A 19,371-nucleotide genomic window follows, 5' to 3' on the forward strand; every position below is an offset into this window, starting at 1 on the left:
TTGAGCAGATATGGTCAAAACTACGCAGGATTACAAAGAAAGAAGTTCAGAATAATAATGCAACAGAACTAACCCCTTTCGATTCCCGATCCAGGAAACAGGGCCGCAGGGCGTCTGGCTGGGATCATTAACCTCGATCAGCCTTGCCAGCATCCAGGTCTCTGACGCAGTAGTGGCACAGCCTCAGGCTCTCAGGCACAGTCAATGACAGCCAGTACACCCGGACGCTGACTGCTGCTGTGAAGCAACATCCTCTGCTCACAATCCTGGTGGATTATGCGCAATAATCTTATTACAAGACTGCAATCATTGCTATGAATACCTTTCTACAGGATAGTTCCTGTTGGTTCAGCTGCTGCGAGCGTGTTTTCAGCTCAGGGGCTGGGCCACCACCAGACAAAAGCCGGGTTTGGGCTTGGGATAATCTCACCCTGTTCCACCATTGGCCCGACTCAACCAAGCGCATTCTACTCTGCATAAGCGTTCTACGACTTGGCGACCATGTGCGAACGGCATGAAACGCGAATCCAGAACGGACCGAATGCTGACACGGGCCCCAGGGCTGCATTTCTCGAGGTTTCTTGATGCGTTGATTGGCCCCGTTTCGTTATCCTGGTGTCATTGATGCATGGGGCCAAACCGTTGACTCCGTTATGGTTCGTCAATTGGCTCAGCCTCAGGCTGGACACGAGATGGGCGTAACTGTTCATAGTACATACTACCTTGGCTTTTTGACGTGGTGACGGTGTTGTTGTTGTTCAGCACGGCTGAGCACTAAGTTGCTTACGGCCGGAGATTGGTTCTTTAAATCCTTATCACGGCCATATTCTGCTCTTCTCGAAATTTGACGGAGAACACAGTCCTCACATCTATCACTGACGAGTCTGGCGAATCGCTGGGTCTTCAAAGACGAGTCAAGCATCATGGAGATTGGTGAAGACTATATCGACATGGATTACACACCACCTCTCTCAACGCGTTCGGATAGTCGAGCGAGAAGAGTGCAGCAGAACCCCCAGGAGATCATGAGGGAATTCTGGAATCAGTTCAGTACCAAGTATCCCGGTAAGGTCTACACAGTTCTGCCTGACAATCCGTATGCTCGCTCCAAAGCTGCGAGTATACGGAGGGGCACGATCAAAGGTCAAAATGCGGGGAAGTCATACGAGCAAGCCAAAAAAGAGTGCGAACGGGCTGTCGAGCGCATCGTGAAAGAGTGCAGGCGGTTGAATCAGAAATACACCGATCCACACTTTGATATTGAGGTTGACCTCAAATCTGGACGGAGGGATTGCTTGGATTCGCTCGATCAGAAGAATCATGAAATGCGCCCGAAAGGGGTGAAAAGAGTCACGGTGTGTTTTTCAAAATAGCGGTTGGCCTATTGCAGACGATGCTAATCTATATGTTCAGGAAATCTTCGAGAAACCACAATTTTTTGTCAATGGACCGACTGCTTCGGATGTGCGCCAGGGCCGCGATGGCGATTGTTGGTTTATGGCTGCTCTCTGCACGATGGGCAACAAGCAGGGCTTGATAGAGAAGATCTGTGTTGCGCGGGATGAGAACGTTGGAGTTTACGGTTTCGTCTTCTACAGAGGTGTGTGGCCAGGCTATCATCTGGGCAGTGAGCAAACTCTGACATGATTCGACAGACGGGGAATGGCAAAAGTGCATTGTGGACGACAAGCTGTATCTTCGTGCAGCCGACTACGACGAGTCAGTTGATGAGAGACCCATTTGGGACGACATCAACCGGAATGACACAGAAGAGGAGTATCGCAAAGTCTGGCAGACAGGCTCACGGGCACTCTACTTTGCCCAGTGTGTGGATCCAAACGAGACATGGCTGCCTTTGCTGGAGAAAGCCTATGCCAAGGCACATGGTGATTTTTCCGCAATCGAGGGCGGGTTCGTAGGGTAAGTTACGCTGTGCTAGCAATTTCAAGCCCTCGCTGACATGCTTTAGGGAGGCTATCGAGGACCTGACGGGAGGTGTCACGTCGGATATCCTGACCAGCAACATTCTGGACAAGGATCGATTCTGGAAGGAAGAGCTTATGAAGGTCAATGATGAATTTCTGTTCGGCTGCGGCACTGGACTGTTCTCCAACTGGTTGGATCCTCAATACCAAGGGCCTCCAAGAGATAGAAAGGGAATTTCCGAGAATCATTCATACTCGATCATGGATACGAAGGAGATTAACGGTCATCGCCTGCTGCGATTGAGGTGAGTTTGTCGCTCAACATCAGTGCGCATATGCTTACCCGGATAGGAACCCGTGGGGTAAGAAGGAATGGAACGGCGCATGGAGTGACGGGTCGGAGCAATGGACACCAGAGTGGATGCAGAAATTGGATCACAAGTTCGGAAATGATGGTGTACGTGCATCTCTGATCCTGGGTTGTTGGCGCTGTCGGCTGACAAGGGCGATAGTTCTTTTGGATTTCGTACGATGATCTCCTCAAAAAGTATCAACATCTTGATCGCACCCGTCTCTTCGGGCCTGAGTGGACAGTCACCCAGCAATGGACCGCTCTCAATGTGCCATGGTCAGCGGACTATCACAGCACGAAGTTCAAGCTGGATGTGACAACTGCCGGTCCTGTCGTCATCGTCCTCTCTCAGGTGACTCCCCTTCCATCCGCAGAAGCTTAAACCTGCTGACTTTGAACAGCTGGATACGCGGTATTTCAGAGGCCTGGCTGGTGAATATGACTTTATCCTGAAATTCAGAGTGCAGAAGGAGGGAGAAGAAGAATACATCGTCCGCAGCCATAGCAGCTACCTCATCAACCGATCAGTGAACGCCGAGGTCAATCTCGACCCTGGTCGATATCATGTACTTGTGAAAGTCACCGCCTACAGAAAAGACGACGTGGAGTCCGCAGAAGAGGTCGTCAGCCGCCTGGCCCCAGTCAAGCGGGAGAAGCTCGTTCAGATTGGTCTCTCGTATGATCTCGCGCACGCCAAGGGTCTGATCGTAGAGACCGAGCAGGAGAAGCAAGCACGCGAAGAACGTGAGCAGCGTCGCAGAAAACTAGAGAGACGAAAGCTGCGCGAGGAAACCAAGAGGAGGCTTCAAAAGGAGTGGATTCGAGGACGCAAGATGGCCGCACGGAAAGAGAGGGCCGCAGAGAGACGTGTCTCAAAGAGCAATGGCAGCCTCAACCAAAAGCATCTTGACAAGCGGGCCACCGAGCAGTTCTTCCCCGATGGTCCTGTGCAATCTCCCGCAGACTTGGCAGGCGCTTCTACCAATGGCTTTGATACGAAGCCTGCGCACAACAGCAGCGTCCCCACGATCAATCTCCCAGAGGACCACCGCTCGAAACATGTGAGGCAACAAAGCAGAGAGACCCTCCGTTCGAGTCTGGACACCACCGTCTCCATGTCCCATTCAGTATACTACAGCGAACAGGAGCTGCTGGAGGGATTCGAGTTTGACTCGGATCTCGACATGCCCCCTGAGGAGCTTGAGGAGCCAAAGGCCCCGCCTGCCGCGTCAACTTGCTGCCCTGGAGCCAGCATCGATCCATGGAATGCAGTCTGCGTGGTGGGATTGCGTGTTTATTCGAAAGATCAGCAACTGTCTCTCGCGGTTGTTCGCCCGGTGCCTGAGGACGACGTCGAGGCAGCTCTTGACATGGACGATCCGGCCGCAAGCGCGACTCTGGAGAAGGGCAAGTTCAGTCGAATACTCAACAATCATTGATGGTTGAAGAACGGGATTCAAAAGTTGTCGTGTGGCTGCTTTCATTATCAGATCAGCTGTTGTTAGATTGTATAGCCCTACTTATATATATGCAAGTCAATAATGTATAGCAACTCATTCTAACTTCTGATCTTCATGCTTTTCACAAGCTGTGACTCCCAGCATGTGACCCCTAAATCATATAATTCGCGTTCCGTTTACCTGCGGCCAACCTCCTGAGCAGATAGTCAATTGACTCATCACTACGTCCATATTCATAACAGTGCTCTTGCTTCGCAGGACTGAATCTGAACCCCACCTCAACTTGAATATCGACTCCTCTCAGTCCCTAGGCCTATCAGTATGACCTCGCAGAGTCCGTCGCTCTCGTTGTGAAAACGTGTTGAGTCCAGACTGGAGGACGACATTGCAGGACAATCAACGCAAACACGCCGAAGATCGTCAGAAACCAGAATTAAATGCTCCACCAGGCTCTGTTCTTCTTTCAAGACGATGCTGGGATATTGAGACGGATTTGCGATTGATATACGAGAGACAGGATGAGAGTGTCCCCATAATATGCAACATGTCGCGCCTCACCACCGTCTGTCCTCCTCACCATCACCACTCATGCTTCATCTATCCCGATCCCCATATAACCATCCGGTCCCTAAGGTGTAAGTCTGAGGAAGGTGGTGAATATCTCCTGCTCTCTCCGCTTCTTGGAACCCTTGAGGGGAGGGCGGCCTCAATGGGAGTGGACTATGTGGCGCAAGTTGACGAGCATATTCGCGGTAAAAGTCTCGTTCTGAACGATAGAAGTCCCTTTCGTCTTTCAGGGCCTTGAGTTCCTCATTTTGTCTTCGTAACATGCCGGCTTGTTTCCGGATCTTGTCTTCCTGAGCTAAGTTGTGCTCCAAAATGATTCTGCTCCTTCGCTCACGTCTTGCCTTTGCCCTCTCAATTCCTCGCCTCCGCTCCTCACTTCTGTTCTGCATAGAAGCACCTACTATTGGCAGGCTTATGGATTCTAGTTCAAAGCACGGTATCGCCTGAGGCAACGGAGGGGTATCGTCTGGCCAGCTTCTGCCTATTCTAGCTGGCCCCGTTTCTGTATTCTTCTCCCCTGCTATCGATTTCAGGTGCTCAGCCCAGTCATTGCCTAGGTTGCCTATGGACACGCGCGGTGGAGGTGGGTAAGGTCGAAAAGGTCGTGCTGACAGGGGATTCCGAAGAGTTTGAACACCATCATTCACTGGGAACATTCGCAAATATGGACGTCCTGCGCCTTTTTCTCGAACCGGGCGGAAGGGATATTCCCGACGCATGGCTGCCGGTTGATGACGAGGGAGAACTTGGTCGTGTAGCGTGACCCAAAGGGACTGGGGCGCACTTTGAAGCGGTTAGGGTTGTGTATAAGATGTCGCGCTACTCGCGCATGCACAGCGTATGCCACATTTACCTTCACTGAGCACCATGACGTGCAGCCGCAGGCCACACTCTCGGAATGCTGGCAAGTCAAGCAAGGAGATAAGCTGACAGCGAATGAGACTGGAGATTGTGCTCGAAATGAGGAACCGCGCAGCAAGAGGTCTGGTTCTGAATAGGTAGCCATGCTTCCGACGAACCTTTCTGTCGGCATTTTTTTTTTTTTTTCTCTCTCTCTTGCTCGAATACCTGAATTAACCGGAGCGACTATCCCCCGGCGTCTGGCCTATTAGCACCCGGAAACCTCAGACGAGGCTGTTGCTCCCCGTCTCAGCGCCGATAGGAGGAGCCACGTCAACTTGCATGCGCCTCTTCTGTGGCGGGGGAAGCCTTGATCATAGCCATAGGCCAGCTCAACATGACCATTCCCGGCTTTTGCCATGAAGTTTTGCGGAATGATCAATCCACTGACGATGGGCAATACACAAATCCATCTTATATGTACAGTAGCGAGGCATGGAAATTGTATGTGAGCATCCAATAAAGAAAGCGCGCTCGACGCTTTGCATTATACGCAGTGGACCCGAACGTTTCTCAGGAGAACTGACGTCGGTTTCAAGATGGCTCTTGGCTCACAGCTCGATGACTGCACAATTGTATGGCTATGCCCACTAGAGGTGGAACTACGTGCGGCGATCGCTATGCTCGACAAGGTCTACGAAGAAATCCCACCTAGAGCGTGGGGCCAGAACGTGGTCTATACGGTAGGTGAGATCGGCCCTCATAAGGTGGCCGTCGTCGGGTATTACCAGGAACAAGGTCTCGCCGTATCGGGAAGCATGGCTGCGGAGGTCGTTCGGGACCTTCCTAACCTGCAAGTGGGACTCCTTGTCGGTATTGCTGGTGGAATACCTTCCTCGACCATGGATATGCAACTCGGGGATGTACTGATAGCGACACCAGAAGGTGATCGTCCGGGTGTGGTGGGTTACGACCTCGGCAAGGCGGGGGAAGACGATGCCTTTGAACTTAAGCATTGGCAGAACTCGACGAATCCTCTTCTACGTTCGGTCATTAATGTGGTGAGGGCGCGGGACGAACATGAATTCAGGAGGCACCTTCGCATCTTGGAGAGACGACCGGAGTTTCGAAGACCAGACCATCCTGCTCTGCCGAAAAGCAGCGGAGACACCTGGGATCCGCAGCACGGAGTTGCGCACCCCAAGGCGCACTACGGTACCATCCTCTCTGGGAACAGTGTGATCAAGTCGAAGGCAAAAAGAGACCATCTGAGAGACAGGTACGGTGGTATAGCAGTGGAAATGGAAGCAGCAGGAATGATGACAAGACTACCAGTGGCAGTGATTCGAGGCATCAGTGATTTCGCTGATTCCTCGAAGAATAACGCCTGGCAACCGTACGCGGCGATCACTGCAGCGGCATATGCCAAAGAAGTCCTGCTTCGATTACCTTGTGTGCATCGAGCCGACTGTGAGCGTATGTCCTATCCGTTGATCCGGAAGGATGCTATTCTATCCCTCTACTGACGTTGTTCATACAGGTCCGTCGGGGCATGATCTGCGTAATGCTGGATCAACACCATTTGCAAACCGAGATCTTCGTTTGGCACAAGCCTTACCGGAAAAATGGGCTTTCATAGGGAGAAAAGAGGAACTGGCATTTCTGGAGGACCATCTAGGCTATCGGGCCCAACCGCCGCTGCAAAGGTGCGTCGTCAGTCTCTGGGGTCTAACTGGAGTCGGCAAATCGCAGTTGGCGGCAAAGTTTGTGAATCAACAGCGATCAAATCACCCGGAGCGTGAGATTTTCTGGGTTAGTGGCGAAAGCAGAGACAGCTTCGAGCAGAGCGTCATCAATATGCTCAAAGCTGGGAGCCATGTAGCTTCTTCGAAGGATGCGAGTGCGGCGAAACCGTCTCAAGAAGACCGAACAGGACTCGTCAACTCATTTTTCGCCGAACTCAACCGCGTAGAAGATGCAAGATGGCTTTTGGTTGTCGATGGGATCAATGGAGAACTTCGCCAGACTCCAAACGACTCGTCATTTCTCGACATCCCCAGCCTCGTTGGAGGTCTAAAGCGAGGTTACGTTCTTCTCACTTCAAGAAGGCGAGACATAGTCACGAAGTATCACCCAATACGTGAAGTCAAAGGGCTGAAAGACGATGATGCTATCAGTTTGCTCCGATTGCAGGTCGATCGCCAGTTGATGGAAGAAGGGGGTAGTTTCCCCCTTTCCATTCGCCATTCTCTTTTAGTGACAAACTGACATCAATCTCCTAGGCGTGGAAGACTTAGCACGCTTTCTCAAGGGCTCGCCCCTAGCGCTTCGCCTTGCTGCGTCGGTCATTTCTCGCTATCGTTACACGGTCAAGGATTATTTGGAAAATTGGAGAAGTCGTGGTTCGGACGGCGAGTTTTTTGGGGGCGCGGATGAGACTTTATCTCGTTCCATCGGGTGAGCTTTAAGGAGCTCGAAACTGCCAACGCCACAGCCGCAAAACTATTGACCCTTTTCAGCTTCCTTTACCACCAGGATCTATGGTATGATCTCTGTTTTTCTGCTGTCGACGATACCTATCCTACGTGGCTTCAAGATCTGGCGAGGGGACGAAAGTCATTTCGAGATTACTATCCGCTGCTGGCAGATCTATCCTTCATTGAGTTGACAATTTCGACCAAGGGCCACCGGATTTGGGAAACTCACCCGGCAATTCAAGTCGCGGCCAGACAAAGAGCAACTGCCGACGAACAGGAGTACATCCGTTGCGCAATCTCTCTCGTGGCTTCTCGCGTCCCCAGGTCCTACGAGGAGAGTTCCTGGGAGACGATGCGACGGCTAGAACCACATGTAGAGCTTTGCTGGAGTTATATAAAACAAGGCAGATGGGGACCGAACACCAACCTCACCGAGCTGGAAAGTCTAGGTCGAGTTTTCCGACATGTCGGTCGATACAGGGAAGCATCACTTATTTACCGAATGATAGAGAGTGGTCTCAGTTCGCAGACGCTCACTCACGACAATGCCGAGTTCCTGGCCAACGTGCTCACCAATCTCGGACTTGTCTACACGCGCCAGCGGGAGTTTGGGCCTGCACTACGCGCCTTCCGAAGGTCATCCGACTTGATGAGCGCGCTGGGTATGCTAACCCCCGATGCATCAATGTCAATAACGTACAACAAAGCAGTGGTGTTCATGATGACAGAGAGGCTCGACGAGGCGGAGGCATTGTTGCGACAAGCAGCGGCTCACTTCTCCCGACACCCAACAGACCAGCATATGCCTATGAGCGATGATTGGAAGCGTCTATACATCCGAATACTAAATGACTTCGGCGAGGTATCTTTGCAAAAAGGCTCCGTAGCAGCGGCGGTGGACCTCTTCCATCATGTCTACGACAGCCAAAAGGACTGGTTGGGTGACTTCCATCCAACCATCCTCTCGGTCAAGCTGAATTTAGGGAGAGCTCTCACCAAGCTCCATCGATGTACCGAAGCTCAGGCCTTACTAACAGAAGTGATTGCAGTCTATACTGAATGGTGGGGACGTCGCCATCCGGAGACCATGCGAGCAATCGACGAGCTGGCTCTGGCATTCATGGAAGACGTCCAGGGCAAGCAGGCAGCAAATAAGCTTGCTTCTTCAGAAATGCAAAGAGCAGAAGAGCTCTGGAAAGAAGTCTTGACTTTCTATAGGAGTATATATGGAGATTCGTCAGATGCGACAGGCCGGATCAAATCGAATCTACAGTATCTCTGCTCTTTAAGAGGTATATAATTACTGCACCTGCAAGTAAAAATTTAACCACATCCACTTGTCATTTAGTGTATTCTAGGTAGCCCGCAGAAGGTTGGAATGAATTTCAATAGGTCATATGTGTCAGTATCATTTATATCTGTAGCTGCATAAGAGCTCAGTCAATTCGGTTGGGCGGCCTCATTTACCCTCATGTACAAGCGTGACATTAATAATGTATAGCCAGTAGCTCATGATGCCCAAACTCCCCACCCAATGGATATAGGAAAGACTGAAAATTGAAACCTGTTGAAATTATACAAGTACAAATGAACGCTGATCTGATGTAGGATGAAAGTGCCAAGACTTCTGACATGTCAATGATTGACGCTGTCGTTATCTGCCCACCCACCTACATCTCTCTTTTCCTCGCAGAAACAACATGGCGCAATGCGCCGGCTTGCAATTGACTCTCTAGATAGATTCAGAGCAGTCAAACTCTCCTGTTTCCACCCGTCATCCCGTTTATACCTTCGAGAGAACCTCCGCTACTTCTCCACTGCGCGATTCGCGCAATCGACCTTCCTCAACCAGTCGTTCCAAGTTCCAGTTGGAAACAATGGACATGTGTTCCTGAAGTAGGTGTCCCTTTTCAGAAAGCTCCATAAAAGATTATATTGATGAATGTGCATGAACAGTGTAACCTATCCCTCCATAGCGCCTACCCATGGCCGACCGAGTGTGATCATCCGCCTGCCTTCGGGCCCGTTGTTTCAGCGAGAGGCAGAACATGACATGAACTTGCCCACGACTCATCAAACACCTCGTACTTCTTTGAATTCTGGAAACCAAGATGGTCCCCGCTCGGAAGCTCTGGCGTCCATCACTTCCTCGACGGTCGTAACGATCAATTACCGTCTAGGGGCACCATCGACAGACCTCGCATCGGAGTTGGCCCTCTCCGAAGACGAAGAGGAGAGGCGCCTCTCTGCGGTCAAGAAGCAGAATGCCTCACCCTCACAAGTCTTCTACCGGTACCCTACACCCGTCCACGATACCCTGGCCGGATTCGACTGGGTCCAGCAGACCCTCCGACCCGCGCGCCTAGGTGTCATCGGCACACACGTCGGTGGCTCGTTGGCGCTCATGCTCGCCCTCACCGAAGCGCAATCTGTTCAAGCCGTCGCCGCCCTAGAGCCTATCTGCGATTGGGCCGGATTGGACGAGCACTGTCTTATGGACGAGCAACAAGCTCACGAGGAAAATACTGCCAGCAAGAGAACACGGGGTGCAGGAAGCCGAATCCCCGCTGCGCAGGATCTCGTCCCGCTCCTTGAAGCACGCGAAAAATTCTTCACCACGGCGGAGCGCTACTTTGATGCTTTCGCCTCGCCTGTCCTATTCCTACGGTCGGCAGGTAAAGATGTCCCGAGGACGTTTCCGAAGTACCGGACTGGACCGGACTATCCGGTTCCTGTGCTTGTGTCCAATAAGCCGGACAGACAGCCGATTGATGTCTGGGATCTCGACACGCAAGACCAGGCAATCCATCCGCAGAATGACATCTACGACTCCTCGGAGACAGATCTACCACGAGTTCCAGAGTCAAAGTCCACGGTCGACCCCGTCGATGCAACCATCCAGGGCCGCACCATCCGCCGCCGCAAGGCACTCTCGCGCTGGCCCCCGTACGGCTTGGACTATGGTTCGAGCGCCTCCCCTCACTACCACATGCACAACTACGGGATCAAACGGCTCGAGATGGCCCTCCCGAAAACCCGTCTCTTCGTCCGCGCCCGCGAGGACGAACATGCTGACCCTGCCCCTGCCCCTGCGCCAGACGGGAAACGGCAGCACCCCCGGAACCCGAGGAAGACACCGCGGCGCTCAGTCCTGGCGCAGCAGGCCGAGGAGATGGTCGATCTCATGCGCAGGGCATGTTTCTGGGGCCGGGAAAAGGGTTACGGGGAGAGCAGAGTCACGCTGTCGCAGGTGGCGTCCGCATCCGCAAAATGGCCTGTCTCTGGCGAGGAGGACGCGGGGAGATGGCTGGGTGAGACTTTGTTTTCGGGAGATTCCGATGCTGGATAGTTGAGCCATTGGCAACCATGCTTGTTGTCTATCTAATGGAAGATTATGACACTGTATCTTGGTATATATGCTAGTCCTAGAAAGAGTGATGAGTATTCTGAGGGTGTGATCTTGGTAGATTGTGTAGATACCTCGAATGCTGAATCATCCAGCTCTAGCCCTTTGCTGGAGGTACTTGCTGAGAGTGACCAGGGACATTCAAACATTGAGGGTCTCCATCATATAGCATACAAACCTATTTTTCAGTTGGTAAAGCGAATGACTACATTTCATCCCAGCATCCTGACCGAGCAAAAGGAAACAGCAGCGATAGCTGGATAAAGAGTAAACCCTTGATTAAATACATTTATCTATAAATCTATGTTATATCTATAATGAGGAACCCCCGAACGTATTCCCACTGGGCGAGTCCCACCACGGTTCGATATCAGATAGACTGGGCAATACATTCTCCCCTTCGAAGTGATTGCCCGTCCCCATCTGCGCCAGTCTGCCGTCGCCCAAGTTCTCCGCGAGGAGTTGGAAATCCGAGTCCCGTATCCAGTCCAGGTCGCCGGGTTGGCAGGCGCCGAATCGCTGTGGCTGGTTCAAGGACTGTTGCGCGGGGCGTTGTGACTGGGATTGGGACTGGGAGAGGTTGTGGGTAAGGGGTATGCCCGATGCAGAAGCTGATGACGGTGCTGGCGGCGGGAAAGGATAGGAGGATTGGTCCCGCGGCGCCCCGGCTATTCGGGATTTTTTCCTCGATGGATCGGACTCGGTGGAGGGGCCGGCTGAATGCTGCGAGAGGAACTTGCTGACCTGTCGCTTTTTGGCGGACCCGGACCTGCGCAGGTGGGCCTGCCATCTCCGCTGCAGGCTCACGAGAAAGTCGCGGGTTCGTTTCGCGTTCTCGAAGGACTGCCCTAGTTCGTCCAACGCGCGGAAGCAGAGGTTCAGGTACGCGACCATCTCCGCATTGCTCTTGGTATTCTCACCGCTGTTCTTGCTAGATGAGAATGTGTTCGATATGGTCACGTAGAGAAGCATGAGAGCTGCGCTGAAGATGATCGCGACCACCTGGTTGTTCATCCGGCGGAAGGTATAATGTTTCTCGTAGATGTGAAGGATTCTCGCGATGGCTGTCGATGACTCGATGCACATTCGTCGCGCATGGTGGTAGCCAGGACCCTGGCGCGGACTGCGTGGTTGGATGTAGTTTTTCGAAACCCATGGTCTGTGAGTGAAGATGACTATCTGATGGTATTGCATGCTGTGAATGATTAGTTTCGATGACCTGGTTTTGTGCATAAGAAAAGACGTACTGCAACATTAAGAGATGGGGTAATCTCGGCGTAGTTTCATGGTCAAGGTCTATCTCCAAGTTGGAAGGCAGGTTTTCCTTCCAGGCGAAAAGATCCTCAGTAACATTATAGCACAGCCTCTGAAGATCATGCCGAGAGATATCGGAGCAACCGTATCTAGAGCGATGTCAGTCGTTGAAGGGAGCCATTGCTGGAAGAACTTACAAAATATGACCGATGGGTAGAATGATCTCCCATAGCACCGCAAATTGTCTGCTGATTAACTCATTTGGATTCCTCAACCCATGCTGTAGCACCACAGATTTCGTCTCTAGGCCATACGGATACCAAATGCTCTCCTTTTCTGCGCCCAAGTCCGACGCAGGCTTGGGGACAGTAATGTCTCCGGCATTGGTGCGGAAAGGCCGTCCTAGGTAAAACCCCCAGAAACTGGAATCAGGACCAGTCAGAGACGACGTTGGTCCAGCAAACCAGGCTTGCAACTTACTGATCCGCGGTATAGCTTCCCCAGAATGCTATGCGACGCACATCGGCTTCGAACGCGCTAATGTCACCTTTTTCGACGTACGGAGTCATGTCGAGATGTAATCCAAGGTCAAATGCAAGCCGCATTGACATTCCTGAGGATAATCAGCTCTGACTCCTCCTTTGCTTGGTTTTCAACATACCACTATAGAGCCAACCCCGTGCATCACGATTCGATGCCCCCTCATGACAGCTCAAAATGACCAGCGCCTGCACTGTGGCAACACAGGGAGAATCTAGTTCAATTTCCAAAAGAGCCTTGGCTCGATCCGCGAAAAACTCTGAAAGTGACTTGGGAAAGGTGATGAAAGTAGGGTGGTACCGTGCTTCGAACGCACCACCGACCGCACACCTGAAATCTTGTTAATGAGATGCACGGCAATGATGACAAGAACATACATGGCATTTGTCAGAACTTCCGAATAGAATGGCGTGTCGTCGAGGTCATTCCTCCACCTCGACCTGGCCGTCATAAACATCTCCTTGTCGACAACATAGGTACTAGGATTCTGCCAGGTAAAATAAAGCTCGACGAGATGATCCTCTAGAGCCTGGTCCACAGGCTGTCCGACTCGCAGATGGTTCAGAATGTCCTGTCCATCATGGCGAACAGTACGAGCATCAGGTCGCTGGCGTTGTTGGGTTGCCGAGACGTCAACCAGGTTGAGATTCGATGTGGCGCCGTAAAATCGCAGGTGGCCATCCCCCGCGATCTTCAACGTCCCAATCCGATGGGATAACTGTTCAATGACATCGTTTTCAGCTTCGTCCTCTTCACCACTCTCTGATTCATCCTCAGTGTCATTCTGGGCTTGGCCCAAGAGTACCCCCGGCTGTTGAGCAAAGTCTGGAGGTAAAGGCACGCTGTCCGGACTGCTGATGCTGCCCTCGTTCTGGTAATTGGACGCAGCATCCAAGTTGGCATAGATGGACCCTAGGCTCTCCGCTGTTGGAAGAGTAAAACCCCAGTGCGTGGAAGGATAGTGGGTCGACGGACCCGGATTGACGCCGAAGAAGTTGACTGGATCTGGGCTTCTCTCAGCCAAGGCAACCTGAGCGGCCGAGGGAATGAGCCTGTGAGCAGCCCCGGAGGCGCTCTCCTTTATGGGCTGCCCTTCTAGAGTTGGAACATCAGGCGAGTTTCGTTCGGGAGATTGCTGAGCAGCCGGTCCGGACTGCAGATTTGGCCCATCAATCTTCCCAGGACCACTTTTCTTCACAACTACACGAGGAATTTGAAGTGTGTCCAGAACCCGGTTCATACCCGACTCATCCTCGGGTTTCATTGGAGGTGGCTCTAGCCCATGGTCATAGATGAACTGACAAAGCTGGTCAATCCTGGCGGAAAAGAGCTCCGTAGCAGCACGAAGCGAAACTCTGGCGTCAAGACGGTCAGTCTCCGTTGGCCTTCATCAAACAAAGTCTGGAGTGAGCCTTTGCAGCCTCGGCCAAAATCGAGAAATTCGCTGGTCACTCGTCTCTCTATCTTGGGGTGCCCGTCACGAGAAGCACAAGGTGCATATCACAGAAAACCAGCCAGTAATGCTTGAAAAGATGGAGCGAGACGAGACCTACTTCCGTTTGTCATCGCCATGCTGGTACCTGCAATCCTTCCCTTTCCTCTCGCAATTGCGACAATGTGGAGTAGCACCGTCGCACTGAGTAATAGTCAGTATGACTATAGAGTCGAAACGGGAAAGTGACAAAACGGACCCTGATTTTACTTTCTCTACACGGGACGCAAGCCGTGGTGACATGCTTACGAGGAGCCTTCTTCGGCTTCTCGGGCTGAGACTGCATGGTCACCATTATGGTAACTCTGCGCGCCCAGTCTCAGCGGAAAGGCGGGGGGAGATGGGATCGACTCTCGTCGAAACACGAATAAGAGCAAGGAAAGGGATGAACTTTCAACTCCCGGTCATGGATTCGAACTCCACAGTAGCTTGGTGGACTAGCGACATGCTCAGATCAAGGATAATCAGGATGGAATGGATGCAGGACATGGCATCATGCTTTGGCTTTTTTTTTTAAGAGGGGGAACTCGATGTGGTTGGGCCAAGACGAAGAGAGAGTTCTGGGGAACGTCGAGAATCGCAACAATTTTTAGTGGAGCGGGGAGGGGATCCACCAGGCGTGAGGAGAGCCCAGCCTGTAAGACTCTTGGCCGCGATAGACGCAGCATAATACAGCTTCATGGGCTTTTTAGACTTGAGAGATACAACTGGCAGATTTGCTGGCGAAAGATGGGGCAAATGGCAAGGTAGAGGGCTACCTATACAGCATTTGTGGCTGTTTCTGCAACTAAACAGGGGATAGAGTCCCTTGACCTCGCAAGGAGAATGCACACAATGGAGACATTATTACACGAATGCTTGACTAATACTGGAATGACTATTTACACCCCCACAGACCTGACAGGCCTGACATCCAGATGATACAGGACTGTGCTACGGCCGACAGGCATTTACCAATTGCTGGTACGTTTCAGCGCCTCGTTCTGGATCACCTCGATCCAGTAGCCATCTGGGTCGAGAATGAAAGCCACATTCTTCATCCGCCCGTCCGTCAAACGCTTCTTCCAGTTCACATTGAGCGACTCGAACCGATCGCAGGCTGCGTTCAGATCGTCAACGGAGACACCTGCACGCACACCATTATCAGCGTAGTTCGGACTGTCGTGAAAGATGAGGTGACTTACAGATATGACCGAACCCTTGAGGCTCCGAATTGCCGTCGTGGTAAACCTTGCCTTCTTGCTTCTCCGTACCGTAGTTCCAGGTAAGCTCGAGCAGACCCTCCCATCCAGCCACAGGATTCTTAGTGCCCTCCTGCGCAGTGGGGTTGGATGCAGGGTATCCCAGGAAGTAAAGGTTGAAGGCAGCATCCTTGTTCTCGATAGTGCGGACAAGCGTCATACCCATAACCTCCTGGTAGAACTTGAGACTAGTCTCGGCGGACTTGACTCGAAGCATGGTGTGGTTCAGTCGGTAGGTGCCTGGATCTGTCGCAGTACCCACATCCTGCTCGTGGCGGCGGATGATCTCGACCCAGTATCCATCGGGATCCTTTGCAAACGCAATGTGCTTCATCCGACCTTCTGTGAGCTTCTTCTGGAATTGATACCCAGCGTCTTCGAGTCTCTTGCAGGCCGCTTCGATGTTGTCGACCGAGATGGCGATGTGTCCGAAACCACGATGGGGCTCCGTGTTCCCATTGGCAACAGTGTAATTGGGGTCATTCTCCGTGCCATAATTGTGCGTGAGTTCCAGCACTGCATTGCGGTCCGTCCAGTGACGTTCGCCCTGCAGCGACTGGGGGCCATTGTAGGCGAGGAAGTAGAGGGAGAACTTGTTCTCAGGAAAGTTGAGCTGCTGGATCTGATTGAGTCCAAGGAACTTGTAGAACTCCACTGGAAAAAAGACAAAAGAGGCGATCAGCGCCCAAGCCAATGACTGGGTAGTAATTCGGGCTACCCACCGGATCTCTTTGGGTCCTTGACCCGGATCATAGTGTCTGCAGGCTACGTTAGACTTGAACACTTATCTCGTCACTCTAGGTCCCTGACCCGGGAGAGGAGGCACTAACGATTAAGCTTATACTTGGAGGTTTCTGTCGCCATGGTTGCCAACAATCTAGTAGCGGTTCCTGCAGCGGCTCTTAGCAAACGATGGCTGTTAAGTGGGGTAGAAAACCGAATGAATGACAGAAGCATACCTGATAGGATGAAGTTTCTTGGAATGGGGACCCTGAGAGAAGTACAAGACGCAGGGAGAAAGCGACAAGCGAACATCGAGCAAAAGAAAGCAGGCGGAGGGGTAAATTGTTAGTGAGCGGCGTGAGGAGAAAAGGGCCAAATAAAGGTGGGGTCATCCTATGACGCTATGGTTATGGTGGGATACTCCAACATTGGAGTCTACTTCCAATTGGCTTCAGTTGGGGATGAATTCTTCAATGAATGGAATACATCTTCTTCTTGAGACTCGAGAAGTATGTGGGTGGCATTGAAGAAGCAGTGTATACTTCGTAGGTAGTGATGTTGAATCTTTCAAGGACCTTAAAGTCGATGGCCCTCCGATTCTGCCTGATAAACCAGGCCACCCAGGTCGGCTGATCTTGTCCGCGTCTTCTCCGCCTCCGCCGTCAATAATCATCGACCATCTATCTCATCTCATACTCTCTGCTTGCTAATCTGCTGTCCTGTAGCTTCACATCATAGTCAGATTCTGATCTGCTATTCATGGACTTGCCAACGCTGGTCGTTGCATAGATCTACCAAGGTTCGTGGAATTTCTCGTCCCGTTCTCTCCCACTCTCCTCAGGCTCAGGATCATCACCAGCTCAGCCAACCATCACAGACTTCCCCCTTGTATTTCCGCCTTTCTTTTCTTTTTCCTGTTGGTATTTTTCTTTCCCCCTTTCGGAGCCTCTTTTCTTTTTTGACGCCTTACTGCGGCTATTTAAAAAAAAATAAATATGGCATCTCACATTCTTGCCTACGTTTTACTTCCCCCACAGCCTTTAATCCCCACTTTCCTCGACGTCGTCGTGAGAGCTCGATCTCCGCGATGGCTTGGGATGAGTCCACCAGATCAGAACTTCCCTTTTCCTTTTTTCTCAAATGTTGCATAGAAAAGGGACCGTTCCCCGTCTTCCTTGCTTTGTATCACTTGTGCTACGAGAGATCGTCTCCTGATCTTCTTGGACAGGGAGCTTTGACTCGATACTCTGTTCGCTGACGCTCTGCCATATTGCTTGCTGCCTTGTGTGACTGCCACCACCGGTGTGATTCATTCGTTGTACTTTTCTGTTTTCCGGGCCTGATCATCCATACACTCTATCTTGTATTCATCCCTGTCAGAGGAAAGATGGCTGAATTTGAATATCCAGTTCGCTCTGGTCATTTGAACCGGAAATCAGCTGGAGCCTTCGAGATTCGGCCTCTGCCATATTGGGCACAAAGCCACGTTCAGTACGCGCAGAATCTCCTCGAGTGCTCAGACGAACCTATTGAGTACGATCACGACGACGAAGACTACTCGGACAACTGCTTCTTTTTCCCCGAGGACTGTTCCTGGTCTCCGCCTCCGAACTGGGTCATTGAAGACGACAGGTCAGAAGACGAGATTGCTGACGGAAGTGACTCTGAGCACGACTGCTACGACGACACAATGATCCCGGGACTTCCGGACATCCGAATGCTCGATGCAGAGGCCCTCGGCGATCTGCTAGAGGACAACCTCTCACCTCCGGAAATCACTACGATCCTGTATGCTGATGTCATTGTCAGACTACCGGTGTAACAATGCTGACATTTATTACTCGTAGGGTGTTTGCCACAAACGGCGCCATCTTCGCCCATGCCTCGTCGCTTTCATCTCGGCAGTTGCGCAACCTGAGCGCGACATACGGAGCTGCCTATACCTGCTACGCAAAGAACGCTTCGAGCGGGAATCTTACAGGCGTGAACCCAGCCAGTCACCCGTCATCATACGTCACAGCACAGTCAGTGTCGCTAGGCGACGTAGGCTCGATTGTCTTTGAGCTCGACGACTCGGTTGCCGTTGTGACCAGGATAGCGGACAAAGTCCTGCTGGCCGCTGTGGGGCCGTCGAAACCTGACATCGACGAGGCCGGTTCTGCCAACGGGACGCAAGTGCACCAAAACGGCTTTGCGATAACGGGGACAGAGGCGACGTCGGCAACAGAGTCGAATGCACACCGGCCAACCACCAACGGTACATACTCCAGCCAAGCGCCGACCAACACGATCTCTACCCCGACCAGCATCTCTCGCCATGAGAGCGAAGTCGACATGCAAGCAGACGCGGAGCTGGAGACGCAGTACGAAATTGACCGGAGCAGCAATCTCGCTCGTCTGGCGAGCTTGAATCTGTCTGCATCGCCCTCGACACTCTTGGCGCTCGAGTCCAAGGCTGCCGCGCTGGGAAGGTTTCTCAGTCACAAGTTGGAAGACCTTGAGAGTCCTGAAGATTTTTAATTTTCTTCTTATTCCTACCATGAGTCTGTACGAATCTCCATCTGTTTCATATTCATTTTCTGAGCGTTCCGGTCACTTGCGAGATATATCCATCTTGGTCGCATCTGGAGATCCCGATGCCCCTCTTAGTTACTGCAGCCGCAGCACTGTGTACACATGCAGCATCACTTTTTTTTTTTTTCCATATTGCGCTTGTCCTCTTGTGCAGACCTTGGAGTCGAAATATCCACAGCCAAGAAATACGTATGGGTCCGCCAGGGAGGCTAACCACAACTCCAGGGCCCAATACGAGCTGAAGACTCAGTTCTTGGATATCTGTATATCATGCTGTCTTTATCTGAGTCAATATCCACAGCCAAGCCGCGATGTAGTATCCTATCCCACATGTCAAGGGGCTCGATAGTATGACTCACGCCCCGATCATATATAGCCACATATATACCCCAAGATACACTTCCACCACAGCATCAATCACATACCTGATTTCCCCACCCAACATGCCCATCCTGATCAACCCCATCACAAACGAACCCTACATCCCCATCCCCGCCCCCCATTCATCCATCATCCTCAC

The 19,371-nt window shown here is 51.9% G+C and overlaps 3 protein-coding genes across 3 annotated transcripts; all 3 read left to right on the forward strand.

Annotated features, from left to right (window-relative positions):
- Positions 1–923: 923 nt before the first annotated feature.
- Positions 924–3,716, forward strand: CDV56_102953 (calpain-like protein; the record flags this gene model as incomplete). Its single annotated transcript, XM_026756572.1, has 7 exons — positions 924–1,355; positions 1,414–1,600; positions 1,656–1,920; positions 1,970–2,230; positions 2,277–2,382; positions 2,438–2,629; positions 2,679–3,716. The coding sequence occupies 7 exons, from the start codon at positions 924–926 to the stop codon at positions 3,714–3,716; spliced, it is 2,481 nt and encodes an 826-aa protein (XP_026610948.1).
- A 2,027-nt stretch (positions 3,717–5,743) lies between these two features.
- On the forward strand, positions 5,744–10,970 carry CDV56_103477 (uncharacterized protein; the record flags this gene model as incomplete). Its single annotated transcript, XM_026757096.1, has 6 exons — positions 5,744–6,620; positions 6,685–7,365; positions 7,427–7,601; positions 7,664–8,913; positions 9,358–9,517; positions 9,578–10,970. The coding sequence occupies 6 exons, from the start codon at positions 5,744–5,746 to the stop codon at positions 10,968–10,970; spliced, it is 4,536 nt and encodes a 1,511-aa protein (XP_026610949.1).
- Positions 10,971–17,664: 6,694 nt separating this feature from the next.
- CDV56_104660 (uncharacterized protein) lies at positions 17,665–18,797 on the forward strand (the record flags this gene model as incomplete). The annotated part of the gene is made up of 2 exons (XM_026758279.1): positions 17,665–18,065; positions 18,125–18,797. The coding sequence occupies 2 exons, from the start codon at positions 17,665–17,667 to the stop codon at positions 18,795–18,797; spliced, it is 1,074 nt and encodes a 357-aa protein (XP_026610950.1).
- Positions 18,798–19,371: the final 574 nt, after the last annotated feature.

Source organism: Aspergillus thermomutatus (genome assembly GCF_002237265.1).
Source record: "Aspergillus thermomutatus strain HMR AF 39 chromosome Unknown NODE_264, whole genome shotgun sequence".
Classification (NCBI taxonomy): Eukaryota; Fungi; Ascomycota; class Eurotiomycetes; order Eurotiales; family Aspergillaceae; genus Aspergillus; species Aspergillus thermomutatus.